The 19,736-nt window shown below is 38.7% G+C and overlaps 1 protein-coding gene across 2 annotated transcripts; it reads left to right on the forward strand.

Annotated features, from left to right (window-relative positions):
* Window positions 1–1,189: 1,189 nt before the first annotated feature.
* LOC310649850 (26S proteasome non-ATPase regulatory subunit 11) lies at window positions 1,190–19,736 on the forward strand. 2 transcript variants are annotated; one of them, XM_083378663.1, is made up of 14 exons: window positions 1,190–1,372; window positions 4,099–4,200; window positions 4,407–4,531; window positions 4,709–4,780; window positions 5,481–5,538; window positions 7,348–7,542; window positions 9,043–9,187; window positions 10,218–10,278; window positions 13,421–13,483; window positions 15,063–15,188; window positions 16,389–16,424; window positions 16,792–16,843; window positions 17,192–17,334; window positions 17,446–19,736. In XM_083378663.1, exons 1-13 carry the CDS (start codon window positions 1,282–1,284, stop codon window positions 17,332–17,334), a joined length of 1,269 nt encoding a protein of 422 aa, XP_083234789.1. In that variant the 5' UTR covers window positions 1,190–1,281; the 3' UTR covers window positions 17,446–19,736. The 2 variants fall into 2 exon arrangements, with proteins under 2 accessions (XP_083234789.1, XP_083234790.1); XM_083378664.1 differs by having other exon boundaries at window positions 17,192–19,736.

Below are 19,736 nucleotides of genomic sequence, written 5' to 3' on the forward strand. Positions count from 1 at the left end.
AGTCGCTAAACCAATGGTTGTAAGTCAAGGACTACCTCTACAAGGCAATTACAGTAAGTGCAACAGCTAAGCATAATCCAGAAAACCACTATTTAATTATTCCTTATTGCCATAAAATCATTAGAGGCTTTAGGTCCTCTCCTATACCTAAGGTTTTAAGTCCTCAACTTAAAATCACAATTGAGCCCCAAATTTCTGTTGCTAAGAGAGATGGTTGTTAAATGAATTTTGCTCCATTTTACAACCTTTCTTGCCACAGTTAAGTTAGTAACACAGTTATTAAGTGAATCTGGCTTTGCTTGTCAGAAAGTTACAAAAAATAAGTACATGATCCCAGGACACCTCAACCATCATAAATATGAGTTGATTGCCAAGCACACAATTTTGATTGTGTGACCATGGAGATGCTGCAATTGTTGTGTGAAAAACAGTTATAAATCACTTTTTCCAGTGCTGTTGTAACTTCAGATGATCTCTAAATGAATTGATGTAAGTCAAGGACTTACATGTAATATAGAGATAATGCCAATCTACTTTGCAAGGTTGTAATAATTCTCAGATAATCTAAGTAAGTAAAAATTCAAACTGCCATGAAAGAAATATGTATATACACCTTTCCCTCGCTGCAACTTGAATTTGATTTAACTCCTGATTCTGTGCAGATTTAAGACATCTAATTACATTTCATATAATTCTTAGCAAGAGAAGCTTAAATTCTGTGGTCTAGCATCATAGGCCTGATCTACTGAATTTCAAAACATTTGTTTCATTCAAAATAAGTGGTTTTCCATTAAGTTGCAAAAATAGTTGGGCTGAGGATAAATCACTTGATTTTGACTTGAAATAGTGGTCTCTTTATTCTGAATTTATAAGGGGATACTGAAGAAACGTTTAGAAACAGTCTTATTTGAAACTAGGGAACGGTTATAAAATGAGCAAATATCTAAATCAATTTCAGTCAATTGCAAGTATGTGTGTACCTAACAATGGACGTATTCTACGCACTTCTACGATGTTGAGTTAGCGAAGAGCGTAGACAGGTTAACTTCTGCCTCGCTTCATTGGTATCATAGTAACAACAACTTACCCACTTGATTCCTACGATGTTCATAAAACACTACATTTCCCAGCCAACACTGCTTCTTGGTAGGTAACCATAGAGTTATATCATTACAGCTTGACGCAGCAAAGTCGAAGGAAAGGAAGTGAGACAAGCAGTTTCCGGTGGAAATAAGGCCCTTTGATTCCGGCCGGCGTGAGTGAGCGAGTTTGGCTTTTAAGATGGCGGCTGCGGCGGGCTTGGAGTTCCAGCGCGCCCAGTCTTTGCTGAGCACTGATCGCGAGGCCTCCATTGGCATTCTGCATTCCATAGGTGAGTTGGGCCCGCCGAAAAGGGGAAAACTGGCAGGTAATTTGACTGCCGATAGTGGAAGGAGATTGATGCTGGGCCTGGACGGGTTAGCCTGGAACCGCTGCTGACTCACTGTGAGCAACTCCGAAGGAAAGTGGGAGCTGTTGAGGAATTTGGAAATGGGAAGGCTAGTGGGAAAGGCCTGAGCAGGTCTCTATATTCAGCATCGCTTCGTGGAAATGAAGAAAGCAAGCGGGGCTTGGAAGACAGGAAATGTTGGGATTGAACTGAGGCGAGGGTCGAGGCTGACAGGTGGCCTCGGAGCACCAAGCGGACCCTCAGACCTGTTATACTGACTTTTATTCAGAAGAGGTGACTTAAATATTAGAAGCTAAACCCGGCGGATTTGCCCGCTAGGAATGGTTTCTGCTGCCGCTTTTCACCTACTTTGTAGCCCTTGCCCTGGCCTAGTTAGACTAGTTTGTAACTTCCTAAGCAGGCTGTCAGGCCTGCTTCACCTCCCTCACTTTTTCGGATCTCAGTTCGAAGGCCATTTTCTTTGGTGCTAAAGGAAATGAGTGGATGACAGTATACAGAGATTTGGAAAGTATGAGTTTTTGAAATGGAAGTTGATTTTCTAATGTGAGTGAAAAGTGGATTCTTGGTCACAGTTAATATGTAAGGAAATACATTACACTTGCTTTACTGGTAGTTTAATATATTCATCATTCAATATTTATATCACTAGTTTTGACAGGTGGTTGTAGTACATAATACATTTTACATGGTGTGAAAAATTTCACTTGTTGGTTGTAGAAAGTCAAGAGACTCTATTGGTAAGTGTAAATTAATATATCCTGAATGTTTTATTGATTCACTTTTAGTTGGGATTTTCACGGTAGGTAATAGTTTGCTTGATAGGACTGCTACAGAAAGGAAAAAAGGAAACATGCTCTAATGAAACGGGATTTTTTTAGGGAGATGGAATGTTATGGTCTGGGGATGGCTGTAAGAATAGTAATGTGAAGAGTAAGAATGGTGGATCTAAAAAGAGCTAATACAGAAATTGGATATATTAAACAAGGTAGCTACTATACTTATGTCCATTATGAGAACAGCTAACTATTGGTTAACTACTAGATTAGATGAGGTTTTGTTCTGATTTTAAAAGGACTATCCTTGTAATGTTCATATATAAAAAGAATTTGGTTGAATCAATTATATAATTTTAGCCATATCGAGAAAGCTTAGGTTTCCCAAATCAGATAGCAGGATAAAATCCAATTTGCTGTACAGAAGGTGTGTAATTATGAGAAGTACAGATCCTCTTACACATCTGTCTTAATACTCTATTTCAATCTTGGTCCATGGACCCCTTGGGGGCCACAATGTTGCCACAGGGTGCCTGCGAAGGCTTGAAGTAATGTTATGATTTAAATCTTGAGTTAAGTCTTGGGGATCTGTGGCCATATTCCATACATTTTATTTCACATTTAAGTTGATTTTCTGTGAAACATGTTAGAGTTAGACAACAACTTTTTTTCTGGGACAAAACAAATTTGAGTAAGGACCCCTGCTGTGGAGCTTTTTTTACTTTTGTGAGTTTGCCAGCAGAGAAGAGAAGAGGGAGATGAGTACATCACAGAGGGCAAACTGCTACCTTTCCACCAAAGATTCCCTGGTCTTGTAGTGCTTAGTGAATCCTGGTAGTAAGTCACTGGAACAGATAAAGAGAAAACTGATTTAGGGAATTGGTTCCTATGTATTTTCACTGTACTTGACATTATTTAGCCTAAGACAAAGTAAATTTTATGAGATTCTGATTTTTCTAAAAAAAAGTTGGCTCAAAATTGATATTTATTTGGCTCAGTAACTTTGCTATTGAGAACTGTATTTGGGCATTTTGATATTTATGTCCCTGTTCACCGCCCTGAGTCCTTCGGGAGAAGGGCGGTATACAAATCAAATAAAATAAATCAATAAAATAAAACTGTTATATCCTGAGAACAGCCTCTTGTTGTCAGTAAGTTTATTTTAGGTCATCTGCATAGCATTTGTTTTTCTATAATGCCATAATTTTAAGCACAATCCATCATAGGTGTCGGTGTTGCTCTTCTTTCCATTACCAGTTGTCCCAGAATGAAAAGAAGATAAATTAGAATGGAATGGAATGGCTAATTTTGCCAATGAACCTTTGTCAGTAGATTATAGTTGAGAGATGTGTTTTTTAGTTTCAAGAAAGTATATGATATTCACCCTCAGTATTGCTAAAGATAGTTGGATGATCTCTCAGAGAAGTCTGTATTTCCTTCATGCCTTAAATATTGGATGTTGTACTGTGCAGGTACTCTAAGAAACAAGTTTACTGTATTGGCTTCTCTGAATTATAGTGGATTTGTGTCTGTTTATACAAATACATTGGCACTGGTGACATATTTGTTCCTCGTGTTGAATATTTTTGTATGCACTAATTACAATATCTAGTGTAGGAGGTTCATTTCACAGTTGTTCCTATATTTATGTTGATTCAAGTATTAACACCAAATGGGGTGACATCAAGTCGCCCTGTATAAATATTCTATTTCATCATGCAGATCTTTCAGCTCCTTTCCAAGACTCTGAACAATTTGTCAGGCATGTGCTTTTGGCTTATAAGAAGGAAATTTAAAATAGAAGTTTTGGGGACTTGTAAACAGTCTTTGATTTGATATATGCTCTTCTTTCATCAAAACCTTTTATCTTCCCAGTGAAACGTGATGTTCAAGAGAATGATGAAGAAGCGGTCCAAGTCAAAGAACAGAGTATCCTGGAACTCGGAAGTCTCTTGGCCAAGACAGGACAAGCAGAAGGTGAATTCTATGTTTAAAGCAATTTAATGGTCACATTGCTAGTAGTTTTTCTAAAAATATGCCTTTTCTTTTTCAGATAACTGACTGCTGAAATTTATGTGTGGTCACTTTTTTCTAGAATATAAACATAACTTTTTATAATTCATTCTGATACAATTTCAGATCCTGAATTATATTGCTACTTGATTATTTTATTATTAATATAGAACTTGGAGGACTTCTGAAGTATGTGCGTCCTTTCTTGAACTCCATTAGCAAGGCAAAGGCAGCCCGTCTGGTTCGGTCCCTGCTAGATCTATTCCTAGACATGGAAGCTGCAACAGGACAAGAGGTGAGACAACTGAAATTCAGGCACAGGTATGCTACTGCAAATTCAGAATGTTGGCAGTTGTTTCTGAAAAGTCCTCTTGCAAATGTTCAGAAACAGCTTATGTAGAAAATGGTATCATGACAGTAGTGATGGTTCAAATAGTAGAAAAATAATTAATGAATGTAGTTTTTCTTTTAGGTTGACCTATGTCTTGAATGCATTGAATGGGCCAAATCAGAGAAGAGGACATTCCTGCGCCAAGCTCTGGAGGTAGGATGTAAAATATGCCCATTGTAATTAATGTAGTGATGCACAATATTCTTTCACTTGTTATTTGGGTATGGAACCTGACATTCTGTGTGTCAGTATATTATACTCAAACATTTGTGATTACTTTTTTCTCTAGATTATTGATGGCATATTCTCAAGTAGTAGTTTGGAGTATGATAAGCTCCCAAACTAATATTCACATGTTATTGCAGGCAATTTTTCCTCCAGCTTATAATGCATATATATTTTGCTTTTTAAAAGAGCTTTCTCAGATATGAAGTAAGATTTTTACTTATGTAAATGGGTTAATAGAATGGTGTTTCTATCTGTATGTGTTAACACATGCAGTTCCATGTATTATTATTATTATTATTATTATTATTATTATTATTATTATTATTATTATTATTATTATTATTTCGGTTTATATACCGCCCTACTCCCAAAGGACTCAGGGCGGTTTACAAGGCAAATGCCTTTAGTCCATGTTTCTATCCTTGAAACTATCATTTCAAAAGCATTTCTTTTGCATTACTGTGGATGTAATTTTCTAGTATGGGGTTTTTTTCTATGTTTTCTTGTCACTCCTGAAACATTAAGATCCTTGTCTGGTTCGTATTTTACACATTTTGGCTCTTAGATCAGTACCTAATTATCATAAGGTAGTTTTGATAATGATTCCTTACTTTTCTCTCTTTAGGCAAGGCTGGTTTCTTTGTATTTTGACACAAAAAGGTATCAAGAGGCATTGCAGTTAGGTAAGTTGACTTCTGTACCGTATTTTCCGGCGTATAAGACGACCCGGCGTATAAGACGACCCCCTACTTTTAAGAAGTTTTTCAAGGTTTTTTGTCTTATACACCGGAAAATACTTACATTCCCTGTCCATCGCAAAGGAGGCGAAGGCCCGACTGGCCCCGCCGGCCCTCCCGCTTCTCCCGCGCTCGGCCCGGGCTCCCGGTCCCTCTTCCCGGCCGGCTTCCTGCCCTGCCCCTCATGGAGCTGGACTGGGCGTGTAGCCTCTCAGTGTGGCTGCTTTTCCTGGGCAGCCTTGCGGTGCAGCTCCTGCGCTCGGACCTGTTGCTGAGCCGGCGGCTGCTGCTGCGCGTGGGGCTGCTGGCCGTCCTGCAGGCGCTGGGCCGTCCTGCCGCTGCCCCTCAGCGCCGCGCTCACGGCGGCTGCCTGCTGGCTCGTCTCGGCCAGCACCGCCCGGCGGAAGCGCAGCATCAGACGGGAGCAGGACTTCCCTGCCGGCTCCCGTCCGACGCTCTTCCCTATTGAGGCAGCTGCTGCCTCAAGAGGGAAGAGCATCGGACGGGAGCCGGCTCTTCCCTCTTGAGGCAGCAGCTGCCTCAAGAGGGAAGAGCGTCGGACAGGAGGCGGCAGGGAAGTCCTGCGTGCGCGCGCGTGTGCAGGAATTCCCTGCCGCCTCCCGTCCGACGCTCTTCCCTCTTGAGGCAGCATCCCCGAGGACTCCTTAGGAGCTGGGGAGCGATGCTGCCTCAAGAGGGAAGAGCGTCGGGCGGGAGCTGGCAGGGCAGTCCTGCACACACGCGCACTCCCCAGCTGCTAAGGAGCAGCTGGGGAGTGTGCGCGTGCGCAGGACTGCCCTGCCGGCTCCCGCCAGACGCCACCCACTGATTTTCCGGCGTATAAGACGACTGGGCGTATAAGACGACCCCCCAACTTTTGAGGTGATTTTCATGGGTTAAAAAGTTGTCTTATACGCCGGAAAATACGGTAATCATCCCTAGACTGATCCCAATGATTATTTACAGTTATTCTAGAGATGTATACAATGGTGAATGCATGAAACAGCTAATTTGAGGTGATTTTTACATGAACTGAGAACATGTTTGGCCTTGACATGGAATGAATTAGCGCTATTTTTGATCTGGAAACAGTTTGAAACATTTGTAACAAGCTGCATTGTTTTCAGGTAGGATGTAGAGAGAGGAAAAGGCAAGGCCATTGGGGTTGGTAGAGGCTATGGGGAGAGGGGAAGATCCTAGAAAGATTGGGGATGAGCAGGAGAGAGGAATACTGGAAGTTGCTAAGGGAAGAAAAAAGGTGTTTTGCACCAGTTTTGCCCTACTTATCCCATAAAATCACTCCCACAGGATATCATATTAGCTAAGTATTCATCTTTTGTTTTCCTGATGAATTACAGCCAGTCCAAGATGTTTTGGTAAAATGTCCAGAACCCAATATGCTTGTTGTAGATTTGAAACGAAATATACTTTCTTAATTTTTCATAGTGACTTAGTTGAGCAACTGGCAATTGCTGAGTTTTCTGCATTGTAAAGAATAATAAAGTATCTTATTAATGACTAATACCATTAGTTAGGCAACATAATGTATTTGGAAGCTTTGGGAATATCATACTGATATTGAAAAAGAGAGATACTAGTTTTTGCATTTAGTGTATTAACTTTGTATGTGCTGTTTTCACTCTTCCTATATTTTGATCAGAGTAATGTATTAGATTTTTTTTCTAATTGAGTTAAAGGATTCAGAAGAAGGCTTTTAATATGGTGTAAATGCCACCATCCATGTGTTTTTATCAGGCTCACAGCTGCTGCGGGAGTTAAAGAAGATGGATGACAAGGCCTTGTTGGTGGAGGTGCAGCTATTAGAGAGCAAAACTTATCATGCCTTGAGCAACCTGCCAAAAGCCAGAGCAGCATTAACCTCTGCCCGAACCACAGCCAATGCAATCTATTGTCCACCCAAGTTGCAGGCAGCACTGGATATGCAATCAGGTAAGGCCTTGTGCTTTTTTCATATTATGGGTGCCTTGATTTTGGATCATCAGTACTTGCACAATCTGAGAAATAAAATCTAGCATTTTCAAGTCTTGAGTCCCCGGATTATTTTAATTTGCAATGTACCGCAGCCACCTTGCTAGCTGTCCAGGACCATAAGAGCTTTTGCATTCTTATAACAACCAGAGCACAAAATGGGGAAAGATTGGCTTATAATCTCATGCAGAACAAACTGTAGTCATAGAAAAAAGAAAGAGCCAGTTTGGTGTAGGGGCTGGCCTAGAAAACAGGAGGGAGAGAGTTCTCTAAGCATGAAAGTTGGCTAGGTGACTTTGGGCCAGTCATTCTCCCTCAGTCTTACCCACCTCACAAGGAGGCAGCAATATTAGGCATGTTCACCACCTTGAGATATATAAAAACAGGATAAAAATCTAATAATATTGCAAAAATGTTTATGAAAGAATCACACTGAAGCAGTCTGTCTAGGGAAGATTGTAGTATGTACTGTATGTTCCAAAGATTATTGTATGAAGTATGAATAGATAATTTTATTGTAGGCTGAGAATATATGCTTTGAATGATACAGTTAGTCCTCGAGTTACAATGACAGAAATTTCCATTGCTAAAGAATGTAATGTTGTATGATTGTATTACTTAAGTGACAGCAGCCATCGTTAAGCAAGGAACTCATGGCCTTGTGACCGTGATTTCTGATTTCTTTGATTTTCCTTGTGAGAAGCCATAGGAAACATCAGAAATTATGATCACATGGCTGTGGCTTACTGCAATGTTGTAATTGCAGGCATTACTGTGGGAACATTGCAGTGGCTGGAACTCCGAGGATAAGTCTCCTTATTCAAAGCCATTGTAAGTTTGAGCAGTTGCTGAATGAATGGTGGTAACCTAAGTACTACCTGTAATTGCTGGATTTCTTCTAGCATTTTGAAAAGATTTTATTTTATATGAAGAATTCATGCAAAATAGAAACATCTGACCATTGGGTGATGACAAGAACAGATAAATTTCGTTTTATGTTAAGATGCAGTCATTAGCAGCTAGATACAAACAGAATTCATCTGAATAGTTAGATAATGCTCTTTTGTTAAAGTTTATCCTGAATTATACATCTGAACATTTCTTGATTATTTCCTTGACATGACTTCTGTGATTTAACAGGTACTTAATATATAGTTGATGTTGTTTCGAGCCTCATTCAGTCTGCTATCAGAAAAGTTGGTGAAACTAAATATTGGAAGAAACTATACCTATTATTTTGCATGAATATGTGAAAATAAATTTTGTGAAGATTAGAATAATTTTAGCTATAGCACAAAATTAATTTTTCTTGTTCTAACCCACAATAGGGGATAGATAAGAAAGTTTAAAAATTTTCTGGCTTGGAGAAATAAATAGGATTTGGCAGCAATGTTTTCCCTTATCTTGTTCTCCAGGTACCTCAGTTATATTCAGACTTCTTTTTTATTTCCCCTTTAATAGGTATTATCCATGCAGCAGAAGAAAAGGACTGGAAGACAGCATATTCTTACTTCTACGAGGCATTCGAAGGTTATGATTCTATTGACAGCCCCAAAGCCATCACTGCACTGAAGTATATGCTGCTGTGCAAGATCATGTTAAACTTGTATGTGATTTCATTGATTGACATAGGGAATGCAACATGCACTTACTTCCTTTTTTTACACCTGCACAGAGCACAGTTGCTCTGATCATACCACAGGCTGCAGTTTGTTAAATTCTTATATCAATAAGTTTGAGTTTCAATTCCTGATGGTGACTGAAAGGATATGAACACCAAGAGGAAAAAGGAAAAAAATTAAAAGCCAGGAAAGGGAGCAAACAAGGGTAGAATGTTTGCCTTTGTGTCCCATTTAGATTTCTCCATATTGGAATTGCGTTACCACGGGCAAAATATTACCTCTTTTAGCTCTGCTCTAAAAAACCTAGGCAGTGCTTGATAGAAGCAAACCTTTTAAGAGTGAAAATGCCGTTATATTTGAGTTCCTTGCCATCTAACAGAATTGAGCATTATAAATGCTTTCGTAGTCAAAATATTGAGGAGGCTCAGTTGACTACTGGGATAGCTGGAGGTTGAAATATATTTTTACTTTTATTTCTGACAGCTAAGGGACAGCAAGGTTTCTCTTGGCTTTTCTTCATCAGAATGAATGACATTTGAAAAAGGAAGCCCTAGAAACATTTTGTCCAGTCCTTTATATCAATAGTTATTTTATTATTGATGTCAGAACATCTGGTTTGTAGTCCATGTACATTTCTTGATCTTTTTATTATTACTCTGACATTTCCAATGGCTACAAGCAAAAGCTGGTTTCTTTTTCTCCTGATTTTCTTTGGTTTATGCTTATTTGGCATTCCCATAAAGCAGGGGTGTCAAACTGCCGGCCCGTGGGCCGGACACATCATCAAGAAACCATGCCCACCTCATTGCTGACAATGGCAAAAAAGCTCCGATACGTTGCGTGACGTCATGTGACATCGTGAGTTTGACATGTCTGCCATAAAGCATTTTTAATATATTAATATAAAACTGATATTAGAATGCAGATTTTTCTGGAAAGCAATGATTATATGGTGAGGTACCTTTGTAGCCTGAATTCAGGGATTCAATAAATATTTCTCTGCTTTTTTTACAGACCTGAGGATGTCCAGGCATTGGTGAGTGGGAAGCTTGCATTGCGGTATGCAGGCAGACAGGTATAAAAATCCTGAACTACTATTTTTTTGTTCCTGAAAATTTTTCCAATTCTAGCTGACTCCTGTTAAAAAAAGATCTTATGTCACTATTACTATCATTGAGCTCAACTGAACTGGATGGCTAAGGGCCTTGACTATATGTGGTGTTGATGTATCAGTTTCTTTTTGTCCCCTTTCCTGATCTGAGTCAGACAAGTCATGATGGATCAGATCTCTGGCATAGTGATTGGCAAGATCAGGGCAAATTAGGCTGTTTTGGACTTGCTCAAGTGTGAGGTTTACTCTGCTTTGATGATGGAGTTAAATTGTAGGGCTCTTGAGATTTATAAAGGCTTTGTGCATTGTTGTCAAATTCAAGGATACCAAATCAGTGTTTGGGCTGCTGCACACATTATTTCTAGCTTTTAAGTTCATTATGTTCTCAGTATTCTTGCTCACAACTTGGTCCAAAAGAGTTAATTACTACTATTTCTAAGGCCTCCCCTGTAACTTGTGTTTTTGGCACTATTTTAGGAGTATTATTTCAACTTTGTCGTGACAAGAATGCTAGGGTTACTGGTTGCTAGGGTTTTTATAATTTGGCATGCTGCCCTTGGCATTGGGCAAAATAATTTCTGCTCAGAGTAATAGATTGAATGCACTCCTTTTGTCATCCGGAAAAATGTGTAGTTGATATATTTGAAAAATGCCTCTCAAAGTGCCCAAAACATGGAAGGAGTTGTAATGGATTAAATGACAACAAAATAATTTGATATCTTGCCACAGTTGGATACTTTGAACAGGAAACCGTGTTTTCAAAAATAGTGGCTAAATGCTAGAATACAGTAATAGATTTTCTAGTAAGCCAGCACCCATTATTAACTCTATTAAGTGTAACTTTAAACAGCTTGATTTATTTGAATTATATAAAACTGTGTCTGTTTAGATTTTTTCTTTTTTGTGCAATGTGATGCTATATGATCTCTCTTTATTTGACTGTTCTTATTAGTCTTAACTTGGTTTCTCCAGTAGTTTCCTTTCATGACTAGCTCTGAGATGTCCACTGTTAGTAGCAGTCTTTTAACCTTCCGTGGAAATTGCTAAACTATCTGCAAGTTTTACCCAAGAGTTTCAAAAGCTGTTTTTTAAGGAGCCCACATTCTTGTTTATAGACAGTTAATATTCGAAGATAGAAATTATTGTGCAGTCAGTTGGCATCATCTGGCAACAAGGTCTGTTGTAAATTTGAAGGTTGTTTAACTTGCTCCTCCCTCATTGAGGATATATGAATTGTTTCTTCAGGGTGGAAAGCTAAAGGAAGCATTCTAATCACCTGTTTCCTTGTTTATAAGACGATGTCAGCTCTGGAAATGCTTGCCTTTCAAGTTGTTTCCAAATCCCAATTCAGATGGTCATATGTATTTGAGGTGTGAATAAAGTATGTAGATTGGTCTTATTAGCTTTATTTACAGTCTTCTTGTCCAGCATAATCATTTTGTATTCTTGGTGATTTAGTTAAAATCTGGACTTGTTCTGTTGTACAGGGGAGGGGATTTTGTCTTTTATTTGAGAGATTAAACTGGATTAAATTCTGGTTTTCAGGATATTACAACTCTCTAATCTTCAAGGGATAGTTAAAACACCAAGCAAATAGATTGTCTTGTCAGCTCATCAGAGCCAGTTTCCTACTTCCAGTCCTAGTTAGCACTTCTGTGAGTTTAGATCCCCACTGATGGATTTGAGTTGCACTGACTATTTGGGCGCTTTCAGGTACTTCATTATAGCAGCCTAAATCTCTGCTTCTGTGTTGGGATTATTTTGTCTGGATAATGTTTTTTGAAAATATAAGGTAAAGGTAAAGGTTCTCCCGCACATGTGTGCTAGTCGTTTCCGACTCTAGGGGCCGGTGCTCATCTCCGTTTACCTGAATGCTTTTGTGATTTAGCAACTGTGAGTTAAATGAGCATAGAAGAATTAAAACAGTCTTAGTATTTTGATCAAGGTTCCTTCCTGAATTATATGCGGCTGCGCGAGTTGTGATGGGGGTCTCCCGATACTCCCATGTAACACCTCTACTCCGCGAGCTGCATTGGCTCCCGGTTGCCCTCCGGGTGAGATTCAAGGTGCTGGTGATGACCTATAAAGCCCTAAATGGCTTGGGTCCGGGATATCTGAGGGAACACCTGCTGCCGACATCAAGCTCCCTTCGTCCAGTGCGCTCCCACAGGGAGGGTCTTCTCAGGGTGCCACCGGTAAGAGATTGCCGGCGGACGACACCCAGGGATAGGGCCTTCTCAGCCTGCCCTTTGGAACCAGCTGCCAGTGGAGCTTAGGACTGCCCCCGACCTCCGTTCATTCCGCCGGGACCTGAAGACCTGGTTCTTTGAGCTCTCTGGCTCAGGCTGAGAATTCTAATTTTAATTTTAATTTTAATTTTAACTGGGGTTTCACTTATTCAGGGACGGATATAATTTTTTTAATTTGTTTTTAACTTTTGTATTTTTGTTTTTAATCACCCTGTAAACCGCCCTGAGTCCTTCGGGAAAGGGCGGTATATAAATGTAAGTAAGTAAGTAAGTGTATATATATATATATATATATATATATATATATATATATATATATATATATATATATATATATATATATATGTGTGTGTGTGTGTGTGTGTGTGTGTTTTCTGAGGTTTTCGCGGGTGCCTGTATGTGGATCCTTGGTTTTTCGGGTTTTTCCCCGCGTAGAACTAAAGGTGTGGGCGCAACGTTTCGACGGAGTCCCATCCGTCATCATCAGGCTTTAGCTTCCTTCTTCTGGGAGAAGCATGTGGCTGTTAGTTCCTCTTTTTTAAACTGCAGTTTAAAAAAGAGGAACTAACAGCCACATGCTTCTCCCAGAAGAAGGAAGCTAAAGCCTGATGATGACGGATGGGACTCCGTCGAAACGTTGCGCCCACACCTTTAGTTCTACGCGGGGAAAAACCCGAAAAACCAAGGATCCATATATATATATATATATATATATATATATATATATATATATATATATATATATATATATATATATATATATCTATCCAACTAAAGCAATTTTCTCATTTTGAGAACAATACAAGTACTATTACTATCTAGTGGTTCAGAAGCATTGGCTCTACTCTGTTTTGCAGACAGAAGCTCTGAAATGTGTAGCTCAAGCCAGTAAGAATCGATCACTGGATGATTTCAAAAAGGTAAGCACCTACAATAAGGAAAATGGGTTGAATATCTTTGGATTAGGTTAATTCTTAGTCTTAGAAAAGGAAAAGCATTGAAAAACGGGGGGAAAAGGGAGAGATGTCTTCAGTATACATTTTCAGAAGTCATTTGAGAATAGCCTTTGTTAAGGTGGACTGGGCTATTACAAGGCCACGTTTTCAATTGTTTTAACTCAAAAGTCTGATTTCTTCAGAAGGTGCATTTTAAGTTGCAGACTTTTCTTCATTGAAAGTCAGAAAAATCAATAACTTGGATCCTGCTATTGTATAAGTCACCCAGTGAAAATATTCTGAAGATGTTTTAGGGAAATTTCAGGCTTCTCATGCACAAATCAAAGCCAAACTAGATGAACTGTTGGAACAGAAAGAAAAATTGTTAACTTCTGTTACTGGGAAATCAAGTACTATGTTCAAATATTTCCTTCTTCAACTTTGGTAAAATATCTATATCAGTATATAGATATATCTTGGAAGAATATCTTAATTTGCACAACTGACCTGAATTAGGGCTTATTTACAAAACTACATTTTAGTTTGATTAGGGCTACTTCTGTATGAAAAGCTATTTGGATCTGAAGTGGAAATGATACTTATAACAAGGATGGGGATTCTTGCTATCCCTCTTGAATCTCCATAAAGAGATGGTAACAGATTCAACTAGCATACTTACACTCCCTCCGAAGCACTGTTTTTGCTTCAGATCTAAACAAACATGGATCACTAGGAATACCATATGGTTTCTGCAAGTGACCAAAAGACCAAGTGCCTAATGGATACTCATGGGTCTGTGTGTTTTTAGTGAACATTATTTTCATTAGTCTCATAAGGAGCCTTGGTGGAACAGTGGGCTAATGCCTCCTTAAGTAACACCAGCTGCCTGCAATTAGTGCAGGTTCGCATCCCACCAGGCTCAAGGTTGACTCAGCCTTCCATCCTTCCGAGGTAGGTAAAATGAGGACCCAGATTGTTGGGGGCAATAAGCTGACTTTGTAATAATGCCGCTTGGGGTATGTGTGTGTGAAAGCCCTAATAAGCAGGCATATACATAGAATGAAGGCTACTGCTAAGCTTGTAAGCCGCCCTGAGTCTTCGGAGAAGGGCGGGACATAAATGGAATTAAAATAAATAAATAAATAATTTCAGTCCCATATGTAATTCTTTTTAATGAAGTTTTTAATCATGTCAAAGATTATTCTAAAAATGAATGGCCATGAATGGTCTGCAGGATCCAATCTGGGTTGGTCACTGGGACCAGAGATTTAGTTTTCCGAGCTTTTAGACTCATGCTGGAGTCCATCTTCAGGGAACGTCTCTTTATCGGGGAGGAAAAAAAACAAAAACATTCCAGTAGAGAGAAGTTCCCTGAGCCCAAAAACTCAAAAGACTAAACTTCTGGTTTCAGTGACTGACCCAGATTGGATTTTGCAACATTATCCTGCAACACGTATATTTGCCTTCATTCATGAATGATCTGCAATAACTTTAGGTAACTTAGTCAGAATGATAGTGAGATAGCCTCCTGCATTCAGTAATTATTGAATTTGATCTGCCGCAGGCATTGAAAGATTATAAAATGGAACTCAGGGATGACCCCATCATCAGCACACATTTGGGCAAACTGTACGATAACTTATTGGAACAAAACCTCATCCGGGTTATTGAGCCTTTTTCCAGAGTGCAGGTAAAATGTTTCTGCAGAGCTTCCCATGCTATTGTCCTGCTTCAATGAAGTCATGGTTTTGCCTTTTCCCATCAAATTGGGCGTGAAGAGTTTATTTTAAAACATTGGCATTTTCACATAAAAGTAATCCAAGATTTGCTTTAAATCTTCTAAACCCTTTTAAACTTCTCTCTTATTGAACAAGTTACTAATTATGTCTTATTTGGCCAATTCTGATTTGCCTTCTATTTCTTTTGGGTGGAGTACAAAACCAAAGTGGGATTAAACTATTATTGTGGTCTCAAACATAATGACAAACCCTGGTTAAAACAGGGAAGGATTTGTAAACTTAGAGCATTGTGTTGTGGTTGTATTGAGAAAAAAAACAGTGATGGTTTCTTATATTGTACTTTTTTAAAATTAATTTGGTCATCATGCTAAACATAGTATTGCATAGCATTTTAGAAGAAAATGGATATGAATAAATAAAATAAATAATAATTTTGTCTAAGCCAGTCCATTTTGAAATTTTCTGTACATGATTTAGGACTAGAGTAGTACAGGAGGAATTACAGGGTAGAATGAATTGTATGAGACTGTTCCAAATCTTGAACAGTAGTTTTGAATATCAGGTCAATAAATGGGCTTAGTTTTTTGTTGTCCATATCTGGATTCAGTCAGTCTTATCAATATCTTTTTTTAAGTGAGGTCTTCAGAATTGGATACCGTATTTCAAAATGGATAATTGATCACACAGCTGATAAGGTTATTTCAAATAATTGATCATAAAACTAGTAAGAGTATTTCAAGATGACATCTTTTTTTTTAGAGAACTGTGGTATGGGTGGATAGTCTTAATTTTTTTCTATCAAATTAATAAAAATGTAATTATGTTAAGTCTACAACAAGCAGAAAATATGTGGAAGAGACACAAATATCTTCCTAATTCACATGAATATAAAAAGGCAATGAGGTATAGCACAATCAAACTCGTAAGATTCTGTTATTATAGCCACTCTTAATAAAAGTTGTTTTAGCCTTCCAGTGAAGTGGATTCTTGGCCTGGTCTATCTGGTAAGGCTGATAATTTCTCACAATTAGTTGTGAAGGCAATGGTAGAGGCAAATAGTGTGAAGATTAACAGATAATTATTCCATATTGTTGTTTCTATCAGAAAAATAACACTTCCTCATTGTGGCCCCACCTTATTTGCTTTTGCAGATCGACCACATATCTAGCCTTATCAAGTTATCAAAGGTAAGAGTTTAAATGTTGCCTACATAATGCTATTTTCAGTCATTTTTGTTACAACGTCAATAACAGTGATTTAGTAAGAAATTCCAAATTCAATTCCAACTCTTTTAAAAAGACTTAAGTAATTTTCGTAGAATTTAAATGAAAAGAAAAAAACTTACTAAGCCTGAAATAATGTAACTACATATCTGTAGAAATAAGCTGTATTGCTAAACAGATACTCATGGGTTGAACTGTAAGGACTTTGGCAACTGTTTCTTTGAAATAAGTAAGTAGTAGAAAATAGTTTTTCAAGGGGAAAAAGGGGGGGGTGGAATTGTTCTAAGCAAGGAGCTTTCTCTCATTTGAATGTTTCCTGATTCAATTTCAGGCAGATGTGGAAAGAAAGCTCTCTCAGATGATTCTGGACAAAAAATTCCATGGTGAGTCTTCCACGATTCTTAAGAAAAGAGTATGTTTCTGCCCTTTGTAATATTTGATGGTATTTCTTTTTGAATAAATATGTACCTAAACAAACATTAACAATACATTATAGATTGTATTATATTGAGGAATTCCCACAACTTGTAGGGTTTTTCCTTTATCCTGATATTTAAAACTACTGTATTTGGAATCTATATAGTTGGGGTCTAATTTTTATTTATTAAATAATTAATCCAAGCTACTCTACTTGCTCTGCTCCTTTGAAGTCTGTCAAAATTAAAGTGAAACATTCTGTGTTAGAGATATAAATTATCCAAGGATCTTAATTGAAACTTTTCTCTCCTTAGGGATTCTTGACCAAGGTGAAGGCGTCCTGATTATTTTTGATGAACCACCTGTAGACAAAACATACGAAGCTGCTCTGGAGACCATTCAGAATATGAGTAAAGTAGTGGATTCATTATACAACAAAGCTAAGAAGCTAACATAGGTGAGGGGGTTCTTACAGCCCATGGTTAAAGCTGTAACAGATGTCTGTACCCCCTCCAGAAGGATTGTGCTATTGAGTGATATGCCTCCATCTTTTTTTTTCCCCTTGCAGAATTGAAAACTGTTGGCTGTTTGGAGCGTTGATGCGTGAAACCTTTGGGGGGGCGGGGGGTGGGTGGAACAAAAGGCTAGAAGATGGTGGGGGTTTTTTTTGGTTCCCCACGCCCCTTTTGCTCTCCTTGTCACTTAAAAAGTTTAAGACAGCCTTTCCCAACCTGGTGGCCTCCAGATGTATTGGAACTATAGGTCTTTGAATTCCTAATCAACATGGCCAGGAATTCTAGGATTTATAGTCCCAATATATCTGGAGGCCACTAGGGTAGGGAAGGCTGTTTTAAGACTTCCTCATCTGATCCATCTTGTCTATACAATTGTGTGTTCCAGTTTCCACATAACCTTTTACCTGCTGAACTTTGTACTGGGATGGGGAAATAATGTTTTTTAAAAAAGAAGTGTTTCGGGGTGGGGGGGGGAAGGGAAGTAGTGGCAGCATCCTAAATAAAAGGACTGAGGCTTATGCTACCTTTAAAAATGAACAAACTTGCTTTTCATTTTCTTGAAGGTGGCAAAGGGATGGGCCAAGATGTCTTGTAAGTCACAAGAACCCAGCCACACAAAATTCCTGCATAGAAGGTATTTCTTCTGTGCATTGTGTCCAACATGATTGTCCGCAGGCATACATGCACTGGGTAATCAAGGTTGATTACTGTTTCTAAGCATGTGCCCAGGTAGCAAATGTCCATGAGTGCATGTTGGTTTCCCACAAACTCCCTCCATAGCATTGTGTTCTATGTAGGAATTTTGTCCTTTGTAAAGGGTAAATTAGAAATTGGGAGCTTATATTAACTTTGTGTTCAGAATTCAGGAGTTATGGGCAGTCAGGGTGGCTAAGCCACATCAATTTTTACACTTATTGAAGAATGAGTAAAAGATATTACAGGCCTCTGTCATCCTTAAGTGCCCCATCTACAATTCCTAGGCCTTATCACATGGGGCCTGCTTAAAATACAGTTTCCCATAATAGTAAAAGGGCAGAAAATAGCCACTCTTGAACAGTAGTACGCAAGGTTTCCTGGTTCTGTACTGCATGCTTTTTTTTTAAAGGCTAGAATGTACTTGCCTTTTAATTTTGCAAGATATGCCATTGAAAGTACAATTGAGCTTCTGTTCCTAATAGTTGAGTTCTTTAAAAAACAGTAGATGGGATTTTATTGGCGGAAGGCTGGTTTGAGCCATCCAGAGGTATTTTTAATCTCTGTTCCATTCCCTGAGCATCAAGAATAAAGCCACCCTTTGAGGGTGAGGGCATGGCTACATATTACACTACCCATGTGGCTGCTATCTGAAACTGTATTCTTCTGTTACTGTGCCAGATACCTATGGGGATTTACTGCAGAACAGATTTCTTAAAGTTTACTATACGGTCATTTCAGCAATGAATTTCCTCATAGTCTATGTTAAAGATCAAGCAACTAATTGCTCCAATATCAAATTAATCTGACTACTAGATATAATGATGGAGCAAGTGATAATTATTGAATTTTCTGACAACCTGTCTTTTGCAGTGGTAGGAGGGATCCCTGCCTGCTTCACTATTACTTCCGGAAAACAATTTTTGGCCATAAAAGAGAACTTCGGAGAACTTTTCAGAGGCAACCTTGCAGCAAACAATAAAGCAGCCTTCTTATTCCTGGTGCCCACAAGCTATCTTGGTTTTCAGCTCGAGTAATTCCAAGCTGGTATGGTCTGAGGAGCCTTGACATGGATTGTGTGTGTGGAGTTGGGGGGGGGGGAAATCCTAGAATGAAGGAGAATGCTGTAAATGATTTGCCTCTTAAAACTGTCTCTGTTCAAATCTAGAGGAACTTTAGAGTGATGGTTTTGTGTGGGAGAGACAGGGCACTCTTCACCCAGGTGTTTTGTCATTGAATAATGAAGTTATATTTAAGGTGTTGCTTGACATATGAGTAGTGTAACCTTCCACATCTTTGCCCTCATCTTCCACCTTCTTTCTCTGCTTTCTCATAATTTGTAAACTTGCTTCTCCTATGCCACAAAATATTTTTGCATACGCATGACATCTTTTAACTGGCTGTATCTACCCCTCTTTTTTCATGCTGCTTTTCTCTTATTTTTTTTCTTTTTGTGTACTCAGCATTTTTAAAGTTTCTCTCTGTGTCAGCCAGTTCAAATGTTCTGGGGAGAGGTGGGTTTGGTTTTTGTTTTGTTTTTTGGTCTTGGGGGAGGGTTTGGCACCATGAATTTCAAAATGTACAAATGGTTCACGCTAACACACACCAGGTATATCTGATGTTCAGATGGCATACAAATAAAAAAATATTC

The sequence above is a fragment of the Vipera ursinii genome, assembly GCF_947247035.1.
Source record: "Vipera ursinii genome assembly, chromosome: Z".
NCBI lineage: Eukaryota > Metazoa > Chordata > Lepidosauria > Squamata > Viperidae > Vipera > Vipera ursinii.